The 20,565-nt window shown below is 42.0% G+C and overlaps 1 protein-coding gene across 2 annotated transcripts in view; it reads right to left on the reverse strand.

Annotated features, from left to right (window-relative positions):
• LOC124582450 (amino acid transporter AVT1H-like) overlaps positions 1 to 18,513 on the reverse strand; it is a 72,636-nt gene extending 54,123 nt beyond the window's left edge. Inside the window, exons 1-2 of one of the 2 annotated variants that reach the window (XM_047131313.1) lie at positions 18,124 to 18,513; positions 7,667 to 7,814 (exon numbers count right to left, since the gene is read on the reverse strand). In XM_047131313.1, the coding sequence (XP_046987269.1) occupies positions 7,667 to 7,814; positions 18,124 to 18,234 (259 nt within the window). In that variant the 5' untranslated portion in view covers positions 18,235 to 18,513. Of the gene's footprint in view, positions 1 to 7,666; positions 7,815 to 17,739; positions 17,894 to 18,123 lie in introns of those variants that run through there. The other variant, XM_047131318.1, reaches the window with a different exon arrangement.
• Positions 18,514 to 20,565: the final 2,052 nt, after the last annotated feature.

Here is a 20,565-nt window from a genome sequence, read left to right on the forward strand (position 1 = left end):
CAACTGATCCACATATTAGCTCTAAATACAACTGACTGTGGCTGTAAGCCATTTCATCTCACTTTACTACCTTCCTATAATATGTCAGTTCATCCCTTTTTGATAGTAGATTCTGAAGATTTAGTTTCAGAACTAATGACATTAACCTTTTTGAGTGCTGTTGATGAGCTAACTCATCACACTCTTCCAGTCCCTAGGTGATGTTGAAAAGTTTAAGCAACTGATTTGGGCTTCCCCTGAGCACTATTGATGAGTTAACTCAAGATTTCTTGGCAATCGTGATTGCCAATGATAAGTATATACGCACCACTACTCACATACATGAGTGTTAGGGATGTGTTTAGTGTACAGTGGTATTTCAGTAGCTTTTCACAATTCTTGCCACTACATGTATCCGTTGTTGTCATCTCATTTTGCTGCAGTCTGACATGCTGCTTTACATTTGTGACTTCTGTTTAGTGTTGGATGATGATGCAGATGTGTGTTTATAGTCTCTTGGTACCATCTCTGTTTTGTTACTGTGTCTTCGATATCTGCACGACTTACGTGCAGGAAGCAAGTTTTCATGTATATTATGATGCTTCACAACAACCAATTGAAATTCTGTCTGTATTATAATTTTATGCAACAATATTATGAGAAGGGAAGTTGCACGCAAATGCAACTCGCACATACAACTGCAGTCTCAGGCAACAGAGACAACACACTGGTGTGTGTTTCAGGGGTTTCAGTTGCCCAAGGCTCCAGTCGTGTATATGAGCTGTGTGTGTGTGTGTGTGTGTGTGTGTGTGTGTATTGTTGACAAAGGCCTAAATGGTCGAAAGCTTTAATTGTGAGAGTCTTTTCGTTGTGCCTATCTGCGACGCAACATCTGTGCTGTATGGTGAGTAACAACTTTCCTTCTCATAATATTGTTACATTCTGGATTTTCCATTGTTTGTTATCATTTTATGAATTACACTGGAGTGACAAAAGTCATGTGATACGCCCTAACATAATGTCGGACTTCCTTTGGCCCTGCACCTTGATGTGGCATAGAGTCAACAAGTTCTTGCAAGTTCCCTGCTGAAATATTGAGCCATGCTGTTTCTGAAGCTGTCCATAATTGCAAAAGTGTTGCCGTTGCAGGATGTCGTGTATGCACTGACCTCTCAGTTATGTTCCATAAATGTTCAATGGAATTCATGAAGGGCAATCTAGGTGGTCAAATCATTCGTACAAATTGTCCTTAATGTTCTTCAAATGATTGTGAACAACAGTGACCTGGTGGCATAGCACCCATAAAAATTCAGTCATCGTTTGGGAAAATGAAGTCCATGAATGGCTGTAAATGGTCTCCAAGTAGCCAAACACCACCATTTCCAGTCAATGATTGGCTCAGTTGGACCAGAGAGGCAAGTCCATTCCAAGCAAACACAGATCACACCATTATGGAGCTGCCACAAGCTTGCACAGTGTGTTGTTGACAACTTGGGTCCATGGTTTCTTGGGGTTTGCACCACTCTCGAAATATTTATCTGTGATAACATTTATGTAAATCACAGTATTTGAGTTGTAAAGATGTTTTGTAAAATACAAAAGATTAGGTAAAATGTTTTATTACTTCCATGTAGCCAAAATTTTAAACATTTTGTCAAAGCACGTGACTGCAGTAACAAGCTCAGCTCTTACCAACTGAAGTCAGAACTCATCTGACCAGGCCATGGTTTTCAGTCCTCTAGAATCCAACCGATATGGTCATGAGCCCAGTAGAGGCACGGCAGGCGATGCCGTGCTGCTAGCAAAGGCACTCGCATTGGTCGTCTGCTATTGAAGCCCATTAATGCCAAATTTTGCCATACTGTCCTAACAGATATGTACATTTTATGTCCTACATTTATTTCTGTGGTAATTTCATGCAGTGTTGCTTGAATGTTAGCATTGACAACTATATACAAGTGCTGCTGCTCTATTGGCCACTGTGTTTTCCCTAATGATTTCCAAAATGGAATGCCCCTTTGTCTAGCTCCAACTACCATTCCGCAGTCTAAGTCAGTTAATTCTCATCACGCCATCATAATTACATAGCAAATCTTTTCACATGAATCATGTGTGTGCAAATGATTGCTCAGTTAATGCACAGCCCTTTTACACCTTGTGTGTGTGATACTATCACTGTCTTCAAATGTGCATATCACTATTCCATGACTTTCATTACCTCTGTTTAAATATCCATGTTTGTCTATATTTTCTGTACTTGAACTCTGAGCTTGTTACTGCAGTCACATGCTTTGACAGAAAGTTTAAAATTTTGGTTACATGGAAGTAATAAAAAATTTTACCTAATCTTTTGTATTTTACAAAACATGTTTACAACTCAAATACTGTCATTTACATAAATGTTATCACAGATAAATATTTCCATCAAGTATTAATTTCTTTGTAGCTAGTAATGTATCGTCTTTGCTTTGACAACCAGTGAAGTTGTTAAGTAGTCTAAGGAAGTCAATATGTCTGTGTTTGGTACTGGGAGAAGTCTGATGTGATTTGGAATGGCCAACAATGGCATCCATTAATGTAAAAGTGGAACTTTATCTTGTGAAAGGAAGTTTGTATTGTACGCATGTTCCCCATCAATTTTGGAAAGAATACTTTATATGAGATGGAAAGCAAGAGCTTAATTTTTGGTCATCATCATTTTCATCCTGACTGTACATGACCAAGAATGGCACTTACACTGATCATGATTATTTTCTATAACTAAGTGTCTTCATAGAAATGTGATAAAAAATCTGGGCCTCTCTGCATTCACCCCCTCCCACCCCTCTCCCCCCACCCCCACAGAAAAACTGGATGAAGAGCTGAGCCATTGTTTCAACATGAAATTAAGATGTGTATACACATTTTTGCCCCATCACATAACAACCAGTTTACAGAAAATCTACAACTTCATTCCCTACTAAATATCATTAGGCACATTTTTACATGATGTGCTCATCAAAAATATCCAAGAATTTCATTGAAAAAAATCAGAAAACTATAGTTACTTCCTAATGTCCTCCATTATCTTCAAAGTAGTCACCTTGGGCACCTATGCAATGATCCCAGCTTTGTTTCCGTTTTTGAAAGCACTCCTGGAAGTCCGCAGATTGAATGGTGTTCAGGACCCATTGCGATTCCACTTGGATGTCTTCAATAGAATCAAAACATCACCCTATCAATGTGATTTTCATCTCCAGGAACAGGTGTAAGTCACAACGGGCTAGGTCTGGCAAGTAGGAAGGATGAAAGACCGTTACCACGTCGCTTTTGGCCAGGAATTCTTTCACAATGAGTGAGGTGTGCACAGATGTGTTGGCATGGTGCAGCAACCAGTCTTTCTTTTCCCTCAACTCTGGCTGTTTACATCAAACATTTTCCCTCAGTCACCTCAAAACCTTGCAGTAAAATTGCCTGTTGGCAGTCTGACCAGTTGGAACAAACTCCTTATGTACTATTATCTGAACGCAGAAAAAAATGATGATCACTGAATTCATGTGGCTGCAAACTTGATGAACTTTTTCTGGCCTTGGAAAAGATGGTGTTTTCCAATGTGATTATTGCTGCTTTGTTTCTGGGTCGTAATGTAAACCAAAGATTCATCACTGGTCATTACTCTGGATAAGAATTGTGGGCACCCTCAAACTGTTTCTTGCAGAACAGTGCAAGTCTGAACCCTGAAGTTTCATCGACTGGTGGTAAGGAAGCAAGAGACAAACTTTACTGCAATTCATCTCATGTTCATTGCATCGGCTAGAATTTGTTGACACAGAAGGTGTTTCAAACATCATGAATTATCTGCCTATGGTCTTTGGGAACCATGTCACATACTTTCATGAACATTTCTGGTTCTGTGCATGACAGTTGACCAGAATGTCATCTCCCACAGATTCTCGGTCTTCTTCGATGCACTTTAACATCTACATCTACATGGTTACTCTGCAATTCACACTTAAGTGCCTGGCAAAGGGTTCATCGAACCATTTTCACACTACTTCTCTACCATTTCACTCTAAAATGGTATGTGGAAAAAAGGAACACCTAAATCTTTCTGTTCGAGCTCTGATTTCTCTTATTTTATTATGATAATCATTTCTCCCTACATAAGTGGGTGTCAACAAAATATTTACACATTAGGAAGAGAAAGCTGGTGATTGAAATTTCGTAAATAGATCTCACCGCAAAGAAAACCGCCTTCGTTTCAGTGACTGCCACCCCAATTCGCATATCATACCAGTGACACTCTCACCCTTATTGTGCAATAACACGTAACGAGCTGCCCTTCTTTGCACTTTTTAGATGTCCTCCGTAAATCCTACCTGGTAAGGATCCCATACCATGCAGCAATATTCCAGCAGAGGACAGACAAGTATAATGCAGGTTGTCTCTTTAGTGGGTTTGTCGCATCTTCTAAGTGTTCTGCCAACAAAGCGCAGTCTTTGTTTCACCTTCCCCACAATATTATCTATGTGGTCTTTCCAATTTAAGTTCCTTGTAACTGTAATTCCTACGTATTTAGTCGAACTGACAGTCCTTAGATTTGTGGGATTTATCGTATACCCAAAATTTATCAGATTTCTTTTAGTACTCATGTGGATGACCTCGCACTTTTCTTTATTTAGTGCCAGCTGCCACTTTTCATACCATACAGAAATTCTCTTTAGATCGTTTTGTAATTGGAATTGGTCATCTGATGATTTTACTAGATGGTAAATTACAGCGTCATCTGCAAACAATCTAAGAGGGCTGCTCAGATTATCACCTAGATCATTTACGTAAATCAGGAACAGCAGAGGGCCTATGACACTACCTTGAGGAATGCCAGATATCACTTCTGTTCTACTCGAAGATTTACCGTCTATCACTATGAACTGTGACCTCTCTGAGAGGAAATCACAAATACAGTCACACAACTGAGACAATACTCCATATGCACGCAATTTGATTAATAGTTGCTTTTGAGGAATGGTCTCAAAAGCCTTCTGTAAATCTAGGAATATGGAATCAATCTGAGATCCCTTGTAAACAGCACTCATTACTTCATGGGAATGAAGAGCTAGCTTTGTTGCACAAGAACGATATTTTCTGAATCCGTTTTGGTTATGTATCAATAAGTCATTTTCTTCAAGGTGATTCATAATGTTCGAGTAAAGTATATGCTCCAAAATCCTACTGCAAATTGAGGTCAGTAATATGGGTCTGTAATTCAATGAGTTACTCCTATTTCCTTTCTTGAATACTGGTGTGGCCTGTGTTACTTTCCAGTCTTTAGCAACAGATCTTTCGTCAAGTGAGCGGTTGTATATGATGGCTAAGAAGGGCGCTATTGTGTCTGCATACTCTGAGAGGAACCTGACTGGTATACCATCTGGACCGGAACCACTCAAATGATGTTGTTTGACTTAGTTCACTCTCAAAAAATGCCTCTCTCAGCATGCGGTGGGTTTCAGCTGCAGGTTTCTTCAATTTGAAACAGAACTGATGCAAATCTGTTCCTCCTTCATGTTATCCATTTACAATTTGCAGAAGCACTGAAACACGCCCTGAAACAAACACCAATGCAACTCACAACTGCATGCACTGAAGATAACACAACTTTCTGCTGCAGTAGCAAGAAGTGTGTCTCGAGGCTGCTAGTGCAGAATGTTGTACTGCTGCTGGTTTGACCGGTACAATGAAATTCTCAGCTATTTTGCCTAGCACCTCCGATGTCAGGTTATTCTGACACAAAAGTGTTTAAGAATTTGAACTTGACACTTTTTCTTATTGTAAAGCTTTCACAACCAGGAGAGGACAGGTTGATTAGAAGTTGATTTTGCTTTATATCTTACTGATCCTCAAGATTGGCTTCACAGTATTTTTCTCACCATCTAACCTAAGAAGAAAACAACAAGGTGCCATGGCTGCACTGAGGAAGAGATTGCAGAGATACTCAAAGATCGACACTGAGTACCAATTACTTGATGTCAATGGTAGTGCTCCTCCACAGATCCTGAAAGCAACAGCCCTAACCTGTCTAAATCAGCAGATGCAGCACTTTTATGTTTATGTTATTTTCAATAAAAGCAATAATTTTCATCTCAACAATGACAAATTTTAAAGTTACAGATGGGGATAAGGCATAAAGCACTCCAGAAATTTTCAGCACAGGATGAAGCAGGCCACTCAAGTAATCCCAGCCTAGGTAAAAATCCAAATATAGGCTATTTAATACAGGTATATACATTTGGCAATAATGACACAGCACTCAGCTCAATATTTATCAAGCATATCTGCAGCAAGCAGACATAGGGTTAAGATTACATGCAGGCAGTAGCTTCTTGCATCATGAGTCATGCAAACAGTGCTACTAACGGATCCATCAACCTAACACCACATAATTTTTTTTAATAGTATAATGTGGGCCCACGTGTTGCCACAGTTATCTCGATTATGCTGCAGAAGTTAGAATGGGATGCCCTTACAGGTCTCCCATACAGCTCCAATCTCTCCCCAGGTGATTTACATATTTTTAGAGGTCTGAATAAAAACATTTGTGGCCACTGATTTGCGTCAGCCGAAGAGGTGCACACCTGAGTATAATCATGGATCCATAGTCAATTGCAAAGGTTTTTAGATGAAGGCATTGACCATTTTGTCTCACAGTGGGATAAATGTATCAACAGTTATAGTGATTACAGTAGAGCGTCGATTATCCGAACGTCGATCAACCGAACGACCGCTTAACCGAACTGTGTACTTGCTTGTACCTGTTACTCTCCCACCCTACCGTCCATCATCCCCCTCACTCCCAAATCAAGTTTCCCACAGTAGTCACCGCACTGGGCCACCGCTGGCGGAACATTGCTTCTAATGGGGCCTTCACAAGGCGCTGCTGACCGGCCAAGCCGCCAGTCGCTGTGTTTCAACAATCAGCACACTTCTGTTGGCTTGGCACTGGCAACACGCAGTTTGAAGGATTGCGCGCCCCCAAGAAGAGCTTCTCACGGTGCAAACAGTCACCTTCTGTTCTCTGTTACGACCACTTGTGTGCTGCTGCGTGAAGAAGTGAACTTCACGATACAAAATGCTTAAACGTAAACGTATTGTCCTTTCTATGAGGGACAAGTACAAGATTATCAAAAGGTTAGAAGAAGGTGAATCTGCAACCACTTTACCCAATTTTAATTTTGTATACTGTGTTTATTGTTCATGCAAAATGTGTATGTAATATGTATATATTTTTGTTTAATCAACTGTGCCACATACTACATATTACTACTGAAGTTGCCTTTGTATGTTATTTTGTAATACTAAAAGAGATGCCTGTTTTTACAAATAAATTTACTGTACAGTACTTCTTTTTGGCCAATAAGCATGTTCAGTTCGATTATCCGAACAAACCAGTTTTCCGAACACCCATGTCCCCCAATTACTTCGGATAATCGACGCTCTACTGTACTTTCAAAATAATCAACAGTTTATTTACTTTTTCCCATCTGTCTCGTTTTCATTTTACTGACCCTTGTAGTAGGTATATCAGGATGGATCACGATTCATCAAACAGAATCACTGCTTCTATTTGGTGAGTCTAACCCATGCAAATTATGCACAGCATTGCTGAGAATGCAGTAAGTTTATTGTGATACATGCATTGATCAAAACATACCTGAATCCACAACAGCTCTTGGCAATGCTAAGACTCCACTGCCAGCCATTTCCCCAGCAATAAAAATCGCAGTTGAAAGCACCGTAAGGCCTTTCTTTGCACCATCTGATACACCTGTTGAGCCATATCTATCCTCTGAGGGTGTATTCTGCAAGAGAAAGTATAAAATTGAAAACTACTCTGAATCTGCAGTATTCACATTAGGGTAGATCCAAACATACAGTGTTATGTGACTGTATCAGATTGCATTTGTAAAAGCACCATTTCATGTGACTACTGAGAGGCAAAATAGATAGGGATAAGCTGAATCAACTATCACATCTCCTCCTGAAATTCATTGTTTGTCCTGTATTCAATCATACAATTTGAAATTTTTTAATTAAATTTTCAATTATAACAATTACTTGCACGTGAATACCACAGCTGGTGAATTCTTCACAGAACAAGCTCCCAGAACACACAAGAACATGCTAAGGAAAAAAATAAATGATTATCAAAATGAAACTATTTCAGAGGACTGCAGAAATGATTTTTGCTAGTTGAGAATGGCCTAGAAGCACAGCTGCTTGCAGTGAATACCAAAGCAGAAAAAGATATAGTGTAGTGTTTAGTGCATTAGTTACATCTTAAACCATTTACATGTCACACTGACATGATACATATTATTTAACATAGTTAATACAATGTATATTTGTAAGTTATCCATTTAAAGACATAAAATATGAGTCAAAAATACTTAAGTTTAAAGAAATATGTCATTATCTTGCACAATTTATCACAGAAGTTTCAATAATTCTGTGTGTGTTGACACAGAACTTAAATATGGGACAGAGATGGTTGGTGGTATATAAAATGATTAGTTGGTCTACTTCAGCTTGGTTTCTCATTATATGATGATTTTATCTCTACTTTATGGCATCATTAGACCAGGGTACTGTTATAACTTCAAGTTGAACAAAATTATTTCAAGGAAGACGCAATACATGAAAGTCACAGACCAAGTAAACAGAGTAAGACGTGTGTACACTTTAACAGTCAAATCACAACTGGGTCCAAGTCTAGTGGCCGCTGGCTGGCTGGCTGTTTAGGTGGCGCTGCTGCTGCATGGCTGGCAGACAGTGCCGCATGTAGAGAACGCGCGTAACTGTGTGGCGGCACTTTGAAAGATTGGCGAGTCACAATACTTTTCCCCCCTTTAAATTTTTTGCACAGGTCTTGATGGAGGTGGCCTGTAGATTACTAACGTCCATAGGTGGTGTTTGACTGGTCGTAAAGTCTCGAGGAGGAGGCTTCCCGTACGGACAGAAGTGTCCCCGATGATAACGGATCGAGATGACAGGAGACGTGGGGGTCGAATCTGCTGGGGCCTCGTGAGCCAATCTGCCCATTGCCGTAAGTCCGGTTGTTATAACAGAAGACATGAGCGATGTGTTGGTGCCCATAGGAGAAGGAGGCGAGTAGAGTTGCTCCGACAGATGATGGTCATCTGGTTCCTGCATGGGCACATCTCCTGGTGATGTCAGTTCTTGTGCTGGCACCGATATGATGGTGAGAGGACTGCGTTGTGAGTAATGAGAGATTCCAGTATCTGGAGTGTCAGGTAGAGCTGAAGGTGGTGTAGCGGCATCTGGAACAGGTGTTGCCAGCACACGAGGCTAAAGCTGGTCGGAATGATGCACTGCAACACCTGTGTCCGTCTGGATTTCATACAGGCATCGGCCACGGTGCCGTAAGATGTGGCCATGACTCCATTTTGGCCACCTGCCATATCGCTGTACCCATACAAAGTCGTCGGCGGTGAACCGGCCAAGCGAAGGCACTCGCGGCCGTGAGGTGGAAGGCCGCAGAAGATGAAGTAGTATGTGGGGCTGTCGGCCATGTATGAGCTCAGCCGGGCTGTGGTCGCCCATGGGGATGAAACGCTAAGAAGCCAGAAATTGGAGAAGCGCATCATTAGCAGCAGAAGAAGTCAAGAGTTTCCTCATCTGAGCCTTAAATGTGCGGACCAGTCGTTCAGCCTCACCACTTGACTGTGGACGGAACGGAGGGGCTGTGACATGCATGACGCCGTGACGGGCACAAAAATCCGCAAAATCGGAAGAGGCAAATTGCGGACCATTATCAGTAACAAGAGTAGAGGGAAGGCCTTCCAAAGAGAAAATGCGAGCTAGAGCATTGGTGATTGCCGCAGTGGTAGGCGACGTGCAACGGACAATGAAAGGAAAGTTAGAGTAGCTGCCAATAACAAGAAGCCAATAAGTAACTAAAAAAGGTTCCGCAAAGTCAGCATGAATACGCTCCCAGGGCTTCTCAGGCGAAGGCCATTGTGACAAAGATGACTCCGGGGTGGCGGCCTGTGACGCACAAGGGCCGCAAGCAGCGACCATGTGTGCGATTTCAGAGTCGATGCTGGGCCAGTACACATGACAGCGCGCCAGAGATTTTGTGCGAGAGACACCCCAGTGCCCTTGGTGAATAAGGTGCAAGACCGAAGCACGCAAAGATGCAGGTACCACAACACGCAGCGAAGCATTTTCGGTGGAAAGGAGGATAACACCATCCCTAGCCGTGAGGCGGTAACGCAAAGCGTAGTAGTTCCGCAATGGATCAGAAGTCTTAGCGGACGGACGATCTGGCCAACCCTTCTGAATACAGCTTAAAACCCGGGAGAGGGTAGGGTCAGAACCCGTAGCAGCTGCCAGCTGGTCCCCGGTGATGGGGAACCTGTCCACAACCCGCTACTCGGCAACATCCAGGTGGAAACACAAAAGTTCGTCCCTATCGAATGCCAGATCAGGACCCATGGGAAGGCGAGACAGTGCATCAGCATTTGCACGTTGAGCCGTCGACCGGAAATGAATCTCATAATTGAAACGAGACAAGTAAAGAGCCCAACACTGGAGGCGGAGTGCAGCCTTGTCGGGAAGTGACGTTGATGGATGAAACAAGGAAACAAGTGGTCTATGATCCGTAACAAGATGAAATTTGGATCCATAAAGAAAAACACAAAACTTATGAAGAACATAAATAATGGCCAAATCTTCTTATTCTATTTGAGAATACTTTTGTCTGCACCCCAGGAACTACCATCAAGGACATGTAGGACACTGAGAGACCGCATACAGTGGGCGGCCAGGTAAGACATGTGGGATGACCAAGAGAATTTTCTATCAAGCATGAGCCCCAGGAATTTCATAGTTTCAATGTACGGAAGAGCAACATGCCCAAGATGTAAAGATGGTGGGAGAAACCAACTGCGCCACCAGATATTCATACAAATGGTTTTCCAGAGGAAAAACTAAAGCAACTGTCGATGCTCCATGAGTAAAGATGATCGAGACATTATTGAAGACGCTGCTCAATAAGACAGATCCATGGAGAACTGCAATACATGACAAAATTGTCAACGAAAAGGGAGCCGAAGACACCAGGTGGAAGACAACACTCAGGACAGAACCCTGAGGCACACTGTTTTCCTGGGTAAAAGTGTCTGACAGGGCAGAACCCACATGCATCTTGAGAACTCTGTCTTTTAAAAATTCATCAAGGAAATGGGACAGGCGGCCACGGAAGCCCCACGTGTAGAGAGTACGGAGGATACTGGTTCTCCAGCAGGTGCCGTAGACCATCCCAAAATCAAAGATCACAGCCACAGTTTGGGATTTCCAAAACCACTCATGACATGGGTGGGCAAGGTGATGAGGTGGTCAAATGCAGAATGGCATGCTCAAAGTCCACACTATGCAGTGGATAGTAAACTGGAAGACTTGTGCTGCCACACCAACTGGGCACGAGTCATACATTCCAACACCTTACAAACACAGCTGGAGAGAGAGAGAGAGAGTGAGAGAGAGAGAGAGAGAGATGGGGTGGCAGCTAGAAGGACGGTGTCTGTCCTTACCAGGCTTATGTATGGGAGCGACAGGGGCACCACACCAGTGTCCAGGTAACGCGCACTCTGCCCAGATGCAGTTGTACATATTAAGCAGAAACAGCTTGCCCACAAGAGAAAGCTGCTGCAACATCTGTGTGTGGACAGCATCTGGCCCTTAGGCAGAGGATCACAATGAACTGAAAGCATTGTAGCACTCATGATTTTGAGAAGAGATGGGTATCGCCCGAGCTGCCTCCACTCATTTCCAGTGGAGGACAGCAGGATGATAGGGGGAAGAGCTCAAAATTTCTGCAAAATGGCAGCCCAAGGTATTGGAGATAGCAGTAGGGTCCACAATGACATCGTATGCTACTGTCAGACCAGAAATTGGGGAACGGATATTGGTCCCAGAGAGCAGTCGGAGGTTGGCCCACATGACAGACAAAGGGGTGGAACTGTTAAAAGAACTAGTGAATGAAATCCAGTTAGCTTTTTTCACTATCCCAAAGAACGTGACAACACTGTGCACACATCTGTTTTACAATGAATGCAGTTTTCCATCGTAGGATGACGGTGAAAACTGCAGAGAGCATGCCTCAGCACGTGTATTGCATCGCGGCATGCCTCAGTGTATCAAGGGACTGGAACACAGCATGGTAACAGGGAAGTGCAAGGAATGTGGTAAGGATAACATTTATAACATATTCCACCTGGTCATCACAACTGGGGAAATCTTCTTCTTCAAAGGTCACCAGGGAGAAGCAAAGCCACCAGTTAGCCTTAGTAAGCTGACATTTGGGTGAGCATGCAGGTGGGGGTAAGAGTCAGCAAACTGACACCACATGGAAAATGGTCACTCGAGATGATGGGAAAGCTGGGAAATGCAGAAGGAAAGATCCAAAAGGGAATAGGTGCGCAAGGAGTCGAAAAGTAATGTGGGTACTCCTGTGTTAAGGCAGAAGAGGTTAATTGATTAAGGAGGTCAGTCAAAAGGGCACCTCTCTGACAGGTTCTGGGAGAATCCCAAAGGGGATGATGTACATTAAAGTCACAGAGTAATAGAAATGGTTGAGGTGTCTGTCCAGTAGGGTGGAGGAAGTCGGCCCTGCTGACATCTAGTGACGTAGGGAATAAATGGTACAAAGGGTAGAAATCAGGTGAGGGAGGAAAAGGCGAACTGCAACAGCTTGAAGGTGGGTAGTCAGGGAGATGAGCTGACTATGAACGTCATCCTGTATGAGCATCATGACTTCACCATGACATGGAATGCTGATGTCATGGTGACGGTCACAATGGACCAGGAAGAAATGCAAAAGTTCAAAGCGGTCTTGAGGATGCAATTTTGTTTCCTGAAGGCCATGAACTGTCCATTGGAGGAGAGTCATGATGAGGAAAAAATGAAGAGATGTCACCTCGGCAGCTACCAAGTGCCAGCCTGCGAAGACTCGCTGCTACAGGGCATAGAGGTACGAAGATCCTGCTCCATGAGCTCCACAGAAGCATCGGCTTTCTTGTGCTGTTGCTCTGTGGAGTCCAACACAGAAAAACAGTTGGTGGTGTGCTCCGGCAACACAGAGGCTGGGCAGGCGAAGGTATCACATGGTGACACCATCAAAGAGGATCTTCGAGTCGACGAAGGAGAAGACCGTTTGCCTTTGTTTGACATCTTCAAGCCTTTCTTGTTAACAGAGTAAGACTCAGGTGTTGGTTGGCTGGAGGGATGTAGGAAGTCTTCACAGGAGTACTCCTTCTGTCCTTTCCAGCCTGCCAGTAGTGTAGCTGATGGCTTTGCCCACTGAGACGAGTTTTTGATGCCTTGTTGCACAGCTGGACGAGGGGTGGCGATACTACCTTAACACTGGGGGACTTCCCAACCTCAGAGCTGAATTTGAGGTCGCATGTGTATGTGGCCATGTCCTTCATGGAGCGAGATGTAGCAAGAACAGAACTGTAAGTGCCAGACAGTAGAATGCAGGGTTGTAACTAGCCAATAACTTGCGAACACCTGGGCAAGGCACTTTTTCCTTTACCTGGATCTCCTAGCCAGCCCTCTCATCAAGATACATGAGACAAACTCGAGGTGAGACGGCATGGCCTCCATAGCAGTTGATTGAGAGGAGAGAAGGAGGTGGACAATTGCCGTCGTGCACATCCCGACCACAGGTTACACATTTAACTGGGTGTTGACAAGATAGTCTAGTGTGGTTGCAACAAAGACGCTGGTAGCAGTGCATTGGGTTCGGACTGTATGGTCGGACAGTGATAATTTCATAGCCTGGTTTCATCTTGGACAGAGGCATCACTCTATCAAAGGTGAGAAAAAGAGTGCCTGTGGGCACTAAGGAGGAATCTACCTTTTTCATCACCTGATGGATGGCAATGACATCCAGATGAGAGAAAAATGATTGAATTTCGGCCTCAGTCAGACCGTTGAGCAACTGAGTGTAAATAACACTCTGGCAAGAATTCAGATTTATATGGGCCTCGACACGAACTGGATAGCCGTGGAGAAGCATAGTGGCAAGCAGAAGTTGTGCTTGAGAATCAGAAGTAGTCTCCAAAAGAAAAGTGCCATTCCACAACCGAGAGCAGGATTTCAAAGAGCTGGCAATTGCATCAACACCTTTCTGAATAATAAACAGATTTACCATTGCGAAGGACTGAAAATCTTCAGTACATGAAACCACAAGGAACTGTGGTGCAGCTGGAAGGGTCTTTGAATCAGTAGCCTCATTTGTTTACATTTCATAGACATTGATTGTGAAGATGATTGGCTCAATGCGAGAAAATTGCCCATGATTGTCAGTGGCTCTGATGGCATGCTCCTTCCAACTGGAGGTCCCCTTCATAAGGGGCCGCACCTACCTTAGGTGATTGTACACACCTCAGGTCACACCTCCTGAACATCTGACAGAGGGACTAACTGGCAATTTGGGAAGGCAGCAGCTCAGGCAATCACCCCTCCCTGGGCCTGGCCTATACCAGGTGGCACATGCGACCCCCTACTTGTCGACCCGAGGCTGGGAATTATGCATTACCCAGTTTTTTTTGTTCGTAATTTTGTGTGATTTGAGATTGCGGTTTTTCTTTTCTTTAAAATGTTATATTTGGGTTTTCCCCACCCTCAAACCCCCAATTTCCCGTGGTTTTCCCATCAGTTTGACTGTATTTTTGGAGGGAGATGTTACTGTGTTATTTGTATGTATTTTCGTTTTTGTTGCCGTGTGTATGTAGTGACATAACAGGCACCACATTGGAGACACTTAGAATAGCCATTTCTGCCATACTGATGATGTCATGAAACTTCCTGCCAGATTAAAACTGTGTACCGGACCGAGACTCGAACCTTTGCCTTTCGCGGGCAAGTGCTCTACCAACTGAGCTACCCAAGCACGACTCACGCCCTGTCCTCACAGCTTTACTTCTGCCAGTACCTCGTCTCCTACCTTCCAAGAGCACTTGCCCACGAAAGGCAAAGGTCCCTAGTTTGAGTCTCGGTCTGGCACACAGTTTTAATCTGCCAGGAAGTTTCATATCAGCGCACACTCCGCTGCAAAGTGAAAACCTCTTTCTGGGAATATCCCCAAAGCTGTGGCTAAGCCATGTCTCCGCAATATCCTTTCTTTCAGGAGTGCTAGTTCTGCAAGGTACGCAGGAGAGTTTCTGCAAAGTTTGGAAGGTAGGAGACGAGGTACTGGCAGAAATAAAGCTGTGAGGACGGGGCGTGAGTCATGCTTGGGTAGCTCAGTTGGAAGAGCACTTGCCCGCGAAAGGCAAAGGTTCCGAGTTCGACTCTCGGTCCGGCACACAGTTTTAATCTACCAGGAAGTTTCACATTAGCGCACACTCTGGCAGAGTGAAAATCTCGTTCTGATAATGTCATGTTTTCAAAGCAGATGGGTGGAATCGGACACTTTTATAATCCCGACCGATCTGCAGCCTGAGGCTTGGGTTACATCAAAAGGCGAAAGTTTGGTTTCGAGTTGTCAGACCCAACAAATTCAGTGTAATGAGAATAACTGATTCTATTATGGGGCTATGTTACACAAAGGCTTACTGGATTTCAATAAGTTGCTTATGTAGACCATTTTGATGGTACCAAGGATCACAGTAGATAGTGGGTTCAATGTTTCCCATAAGAAATATAAATACATAGGCTGAATGAAAGGCTAGATCAGACTTCTAAAACAGAAAGGAGGGTAAGTCAATAGTGAAAATGACATGGGATCTTTAGCAGGCAATATTTACTTTGAAAACCATGATTCCAGGACACTATGTGAAAGAGGAAAACCAATCAAATTATTCATTAATATACGGAGGGGTGGAGGAGAGGGTGGCAGTTTGGGAAGAACAACGCTACAGATCACAAAGCAACCAGTAAATTAGGTTACAACGAAGTAATACACAACTTCATGTAAAAGTTGATACAGTGCAATAAAAGAAATGATACCATATGTAGTTGACAGAGCATATGTCAGATAGGCCTAATGGAAGAGTAATGATGGCAATGGTAGCAAGAACAGTGTGTTGTAGGCCTGTCAAATGAACATAATAAGAAGGCAAGTCAAATATTTTAAATTTTGATAAAAACAAAACTGAAGAAATTAATAACAAAAGAAATACAATGAGAGAATCAAACTGAAGGTAGTTGGGGCAACAGTATATTACTTGCAATGGAGATTGTGAGATACAGAAGTATCTCAGCTTGAAAGTATGAAATTTATTTGAAGGTGACCAAATGATTGGAGTTTGAATTGATGATCACATTGATCACTTAGTACCCTTTATGGATGCACACCCTACTGTTTGTTTAGAAGGAAGGAAAGGTCAACTGTATCTGCCACAAAAATCATCTTGAGAGACTTTTCATCAGCATGTGAAAACCAATAGCACACAAAGATCACCTTTTGGTATCTTAGCAAGGGCTTTCCCTCTGTACCATTCTGGTTTGTTCTTTAAAAAGTAGCACTGAGGAATATGCGGGGACAGTTTGAAACTAGTCAGATTACATCTAAAATAAAACAGCTTGTTATGTTGAGAGGTCAGCTATAAAACCCACTTGAGGTGGAAACGGATTATGAATGAATTCAAAATTAGGACCTATTCTATTCCCTGCACAAATAAATGACTTAGGGACAATCAGAAAGTACTGATGTAAACATATATGTATATATGCAGATGAAACATCCTTCCTGTAAATCTTGTATTGGGGGATCTCAAAAACATGAATTTGATAGAAAGTGCAGTTACTTGGTTTAACACAATAATTTACTATAAAATGAAAAGTGACACACACGTTCAGTCTCTCAACAACTGACAATATACACAGAGAAAACGTCTTTTTCTACGAAATGTTTCTTATTATTATTACATGCCTAGTGAATGACGTAGCGTAAGTGTAGCAAATCAATGACATGTAAAGTACTAGAAACTGTATACCTCTAAGCCTTACCACACAACTGATTAGCATAAACTAGCATTAGCCAAGTTTTTATAGGAAATAAAGTGTAAAACACACTTTTTTAATACACCCAACACAGGTTACAGTATGCCAGGCAGGTTGTAAAAAATCTGCACAACCTCATGTCAGCAAACCCATTTTCTTCATTTAGAAGAATTCTTTGTATACCCATATGGAAAATTTCATATTAACAAGTATTAATAAGAGAATTATACATTATCCCACTAAATGGCTGGCTGAAATTTTTTCATAGTATTTATTTCAATCTCTTTTTTCGAGTGCCATTATATATTTTACACAATTAGATTAAAAATGTGCATGACTGGTGACTACAAAGGAAACTGTTTCTTTTTGTTTTTTAAGAACTGCCTTATTCCAAGTTACTTCATCGTCAAAAATTTCAGTGACAAACTCCTGGTAATGTACCTTTTAAGTTTACTTACAAACTTCATACTGTTTGTTGCTACGAGTAGTTTAACTTTTACAGTCTAATATAAAATGACATAATCTTACTGTTCAATTTGTAGATGGTATTCGATGCATAAACCACACAGTAACGAGATAAATTATTTTGTTATTCACTGTAACATAATTATATTACAGGCACACCACTGGGGTCATTACCGCGGAACACTGTAAGACCGAGATATAACGATCCATGACAATGCCAAAAATTTATATCTGCAGCACTGTGTGCTGTCGATAGCTTCGAAATGAAAATTAGCAAGCAATACTAACCCCAAAACCAAGTTTATTATTAATGTTTATTTCCTCATCCGTGTGGTCCACTCGCGAGACACTCATGGCATATACTGAACTTCCCTTTCGTACTCTTCTCCGACTCTAGCCCGCACCCTGACCTGTCATGCAACCGTATCTACTGATGGTCTCGCTCCAGTTTCCAAGGTTATCTGGTAACGTCTGCCCTCTGTTGTTACGCATGACGCACTTTTCTTGAGGCATACTCGAATAATATTCCTCAATATGTCAAGTACGGCGGTTCTGTGACACTAACTGGTCATAGTCATGGAAAACTTAACAGCTTACTGTTCGCAATTAAACAATGTTATCGGACTCAGTGGGTGTCATTTACGGAATTCAGCTTCCCCTGTCACCACGTACCTTGCGGTTTCGGTTACCATCTGACAACTGTTCGCGTTGAGGGTCGTCTGATACTCTCGTCCAAATGGGATCCCTTGATGCAGTAGCTTGATACCTCACGTACTCCCTCATTTTACTGCAGAAATGGTTGTTTGCACTTATTAATGTCCATATTGCATATTAAATCAAGATGTGTTTCTGTAAAATTGTGTCACACTCCCTTGTACTGCCTAGTGCCTACGGTCTCCATGCACACAGATCACATTGCATAAACACTGCATAGGTGCGAAGTAAACATGTTTACAAAGCTACGCATCATTTCAGCGATCTTTCGACGTAGGCTGATTCGATATCAGCGACTGAAAACTCAAAATCGCTAGTTCTGCGTTTAAGTTGGTCGAAATTTGGACCTGAGTGATCAGCGCAATGACAAACTAGTACCAAAAGAAAAAAAAATGTAAAATCAGGGCTGGATGGAAGATATGACTATGCAACTAGTTTCATGCATTTGCTAGAAAACAGTTAAGACCAATTCACCCTGGCCACCAAGTCATGTCAAAATATTCCACAGTGCATTTCAAAGGGCGGCACTCTCCCATATTATCAGCGTCATATCACGTTCAAAGTTTTTCGGGAAGCAGGTTTTTACTGTGGCGTCGTTTACTGACAAAGGGCGTTAACCTATTTTCGCCTCGCTCATTTGAGTTATAGTAGTGAATTTTGCACTTTTCTATCTTTTTAATCTTTATTTTATTAATTTGCTGTGTTATCGTTACAAATTGCGAATAGCCCTTGATAACCTGGAAATTTTTCCCATTGCGTGTTCTTCTATAAGTGACGACTGACATCTGAAAGCGAAAACTGATTTAGATTTTACAGTAACAAAACTGAGCTCACACCTGCACTGTGTATAAATAAGAACATAAACTGACGAAGCTGTTTTCATTAAGTTACCTCTTATAATGTGGAAAATGCATCTCTACTGAAGGGGAAAAATACAGTTGTCTGTGACGTCATTTGCTATGTAAAATAAAAAACCTCAATAGATGTCTACATATCCATCCACATCCATACTCTGCAAACCACAATGAGGTGCATGGCAGAGGGTACGTCCTATTGTACCAGTTATTAGGTTTTCCTCTTGTTTATTCACGTATGGAGCGTGGGAAGAATAATTGTTTGAATGCCTCTGTGCATGCAGTAATTATTATAATCTTATCAACATGATCCCTATGTGAGTGATAAGTAGGGGATTGTAGTATGTTACTAGACTAATCATTTAAAGTCCATTGTTGAAACTTTGTTAGTAGACTTTCTCACGGTAGTTTACGTCTGTCTTCAAGAGTCTGCCAGCTCAGTTCCTTTAGTATCTTCGGGACACTCTCCAATTTCATAGCCCCACAAAGTGTTATATCCATGTATTTGTACGAGTTAGCCTATTCCAACACTTACTCTTTGATACTATAGTCATAGGATACTGCGTTTTTTCGTTTTGTTAAGTGCAAAATTTTACATTTTTGAACATCTATAGCAAGGTGCCAATCTTTACGCCACATTGAAAACTTATCAAGATCTGACTGACTATTTATGCAACTTCTTTCAGATAGTGCTTCATTAAATATAACTGCATCATCTGCAAAGCCTTATTTTACTACTAATACTGTCTGCAAGATAATTAACATGTAACATGAACAGCAAGGGTCCCAACACACTTCCCTGGGGCACATTCCTTCATCTGGCGATGACTCTCCATTCAAGGCAATATGCTGTGTCATCCCCACCAAAAAGTTCTCAATCTAGTCAGAAATTTCACTTGATACCTCATATGATCATACTTTCAACAACAAATGTAGAGGTGGTACTGAATCAAACGCTTTTCAGAAATCTGCATCTACCTGGTTGTCTGGTTGCTTGAGCTGAGAATATGTTCTAAGATTTTGCAACAAATATATGTCAAGGATACTGAACAGGAGTTTTGTCTTCCCATATAAATGTTGTTTTGCTAGCAAATAAATGTTGGTGTTTTGAAATGTTGTTTCACTTCACAGCAATTCCTCATACAAAACTGATCATGAAGATCTGTTCAGTATGGTGTAGGGATGTAGACTGCATGACGTATGGCGTATATGGGACCCATACCAATAGGACTAACAGGTGATAATGAATGTATACAGAGAAGGGCAATATGAATGGTCACAGGTTTTTTTGATCTGTGGATGAGTGTCAGAGAGATGGTATAGAAACAGAACTAGCAGAATCTTGACGATAGACATAAACTAACCCAAGAAGTCTGCTAGCAATGCTTAAAGAGCCATCTTTAAATCATGACTCTAGGAAGACACTACAGCTGCTTATTGCTCACACAGGGATTATGAGGACAAGGCAGCATGCACAGGGGCATTCAGACAATCATTCTTCTAGAGCTCCATACATGAATGGAAAGGGAAGAAACCTCAATAACCA

This window comes from Schistocerca americana, chromosome 1 (genome assembly GCF_021461395.2).
Source record: "Schistocerca americana isolate TAMUIC-IGC-003095 chromosome 1, iqSchAmer2.1, whole genome shotgun sequence".
Classification (NCBI taxonomy): Eukaryota; Metazoa; Arthropoda; class Insecta; order Orthoptera; family Acrididae; genus Schistocerca; species Schistocerca americana.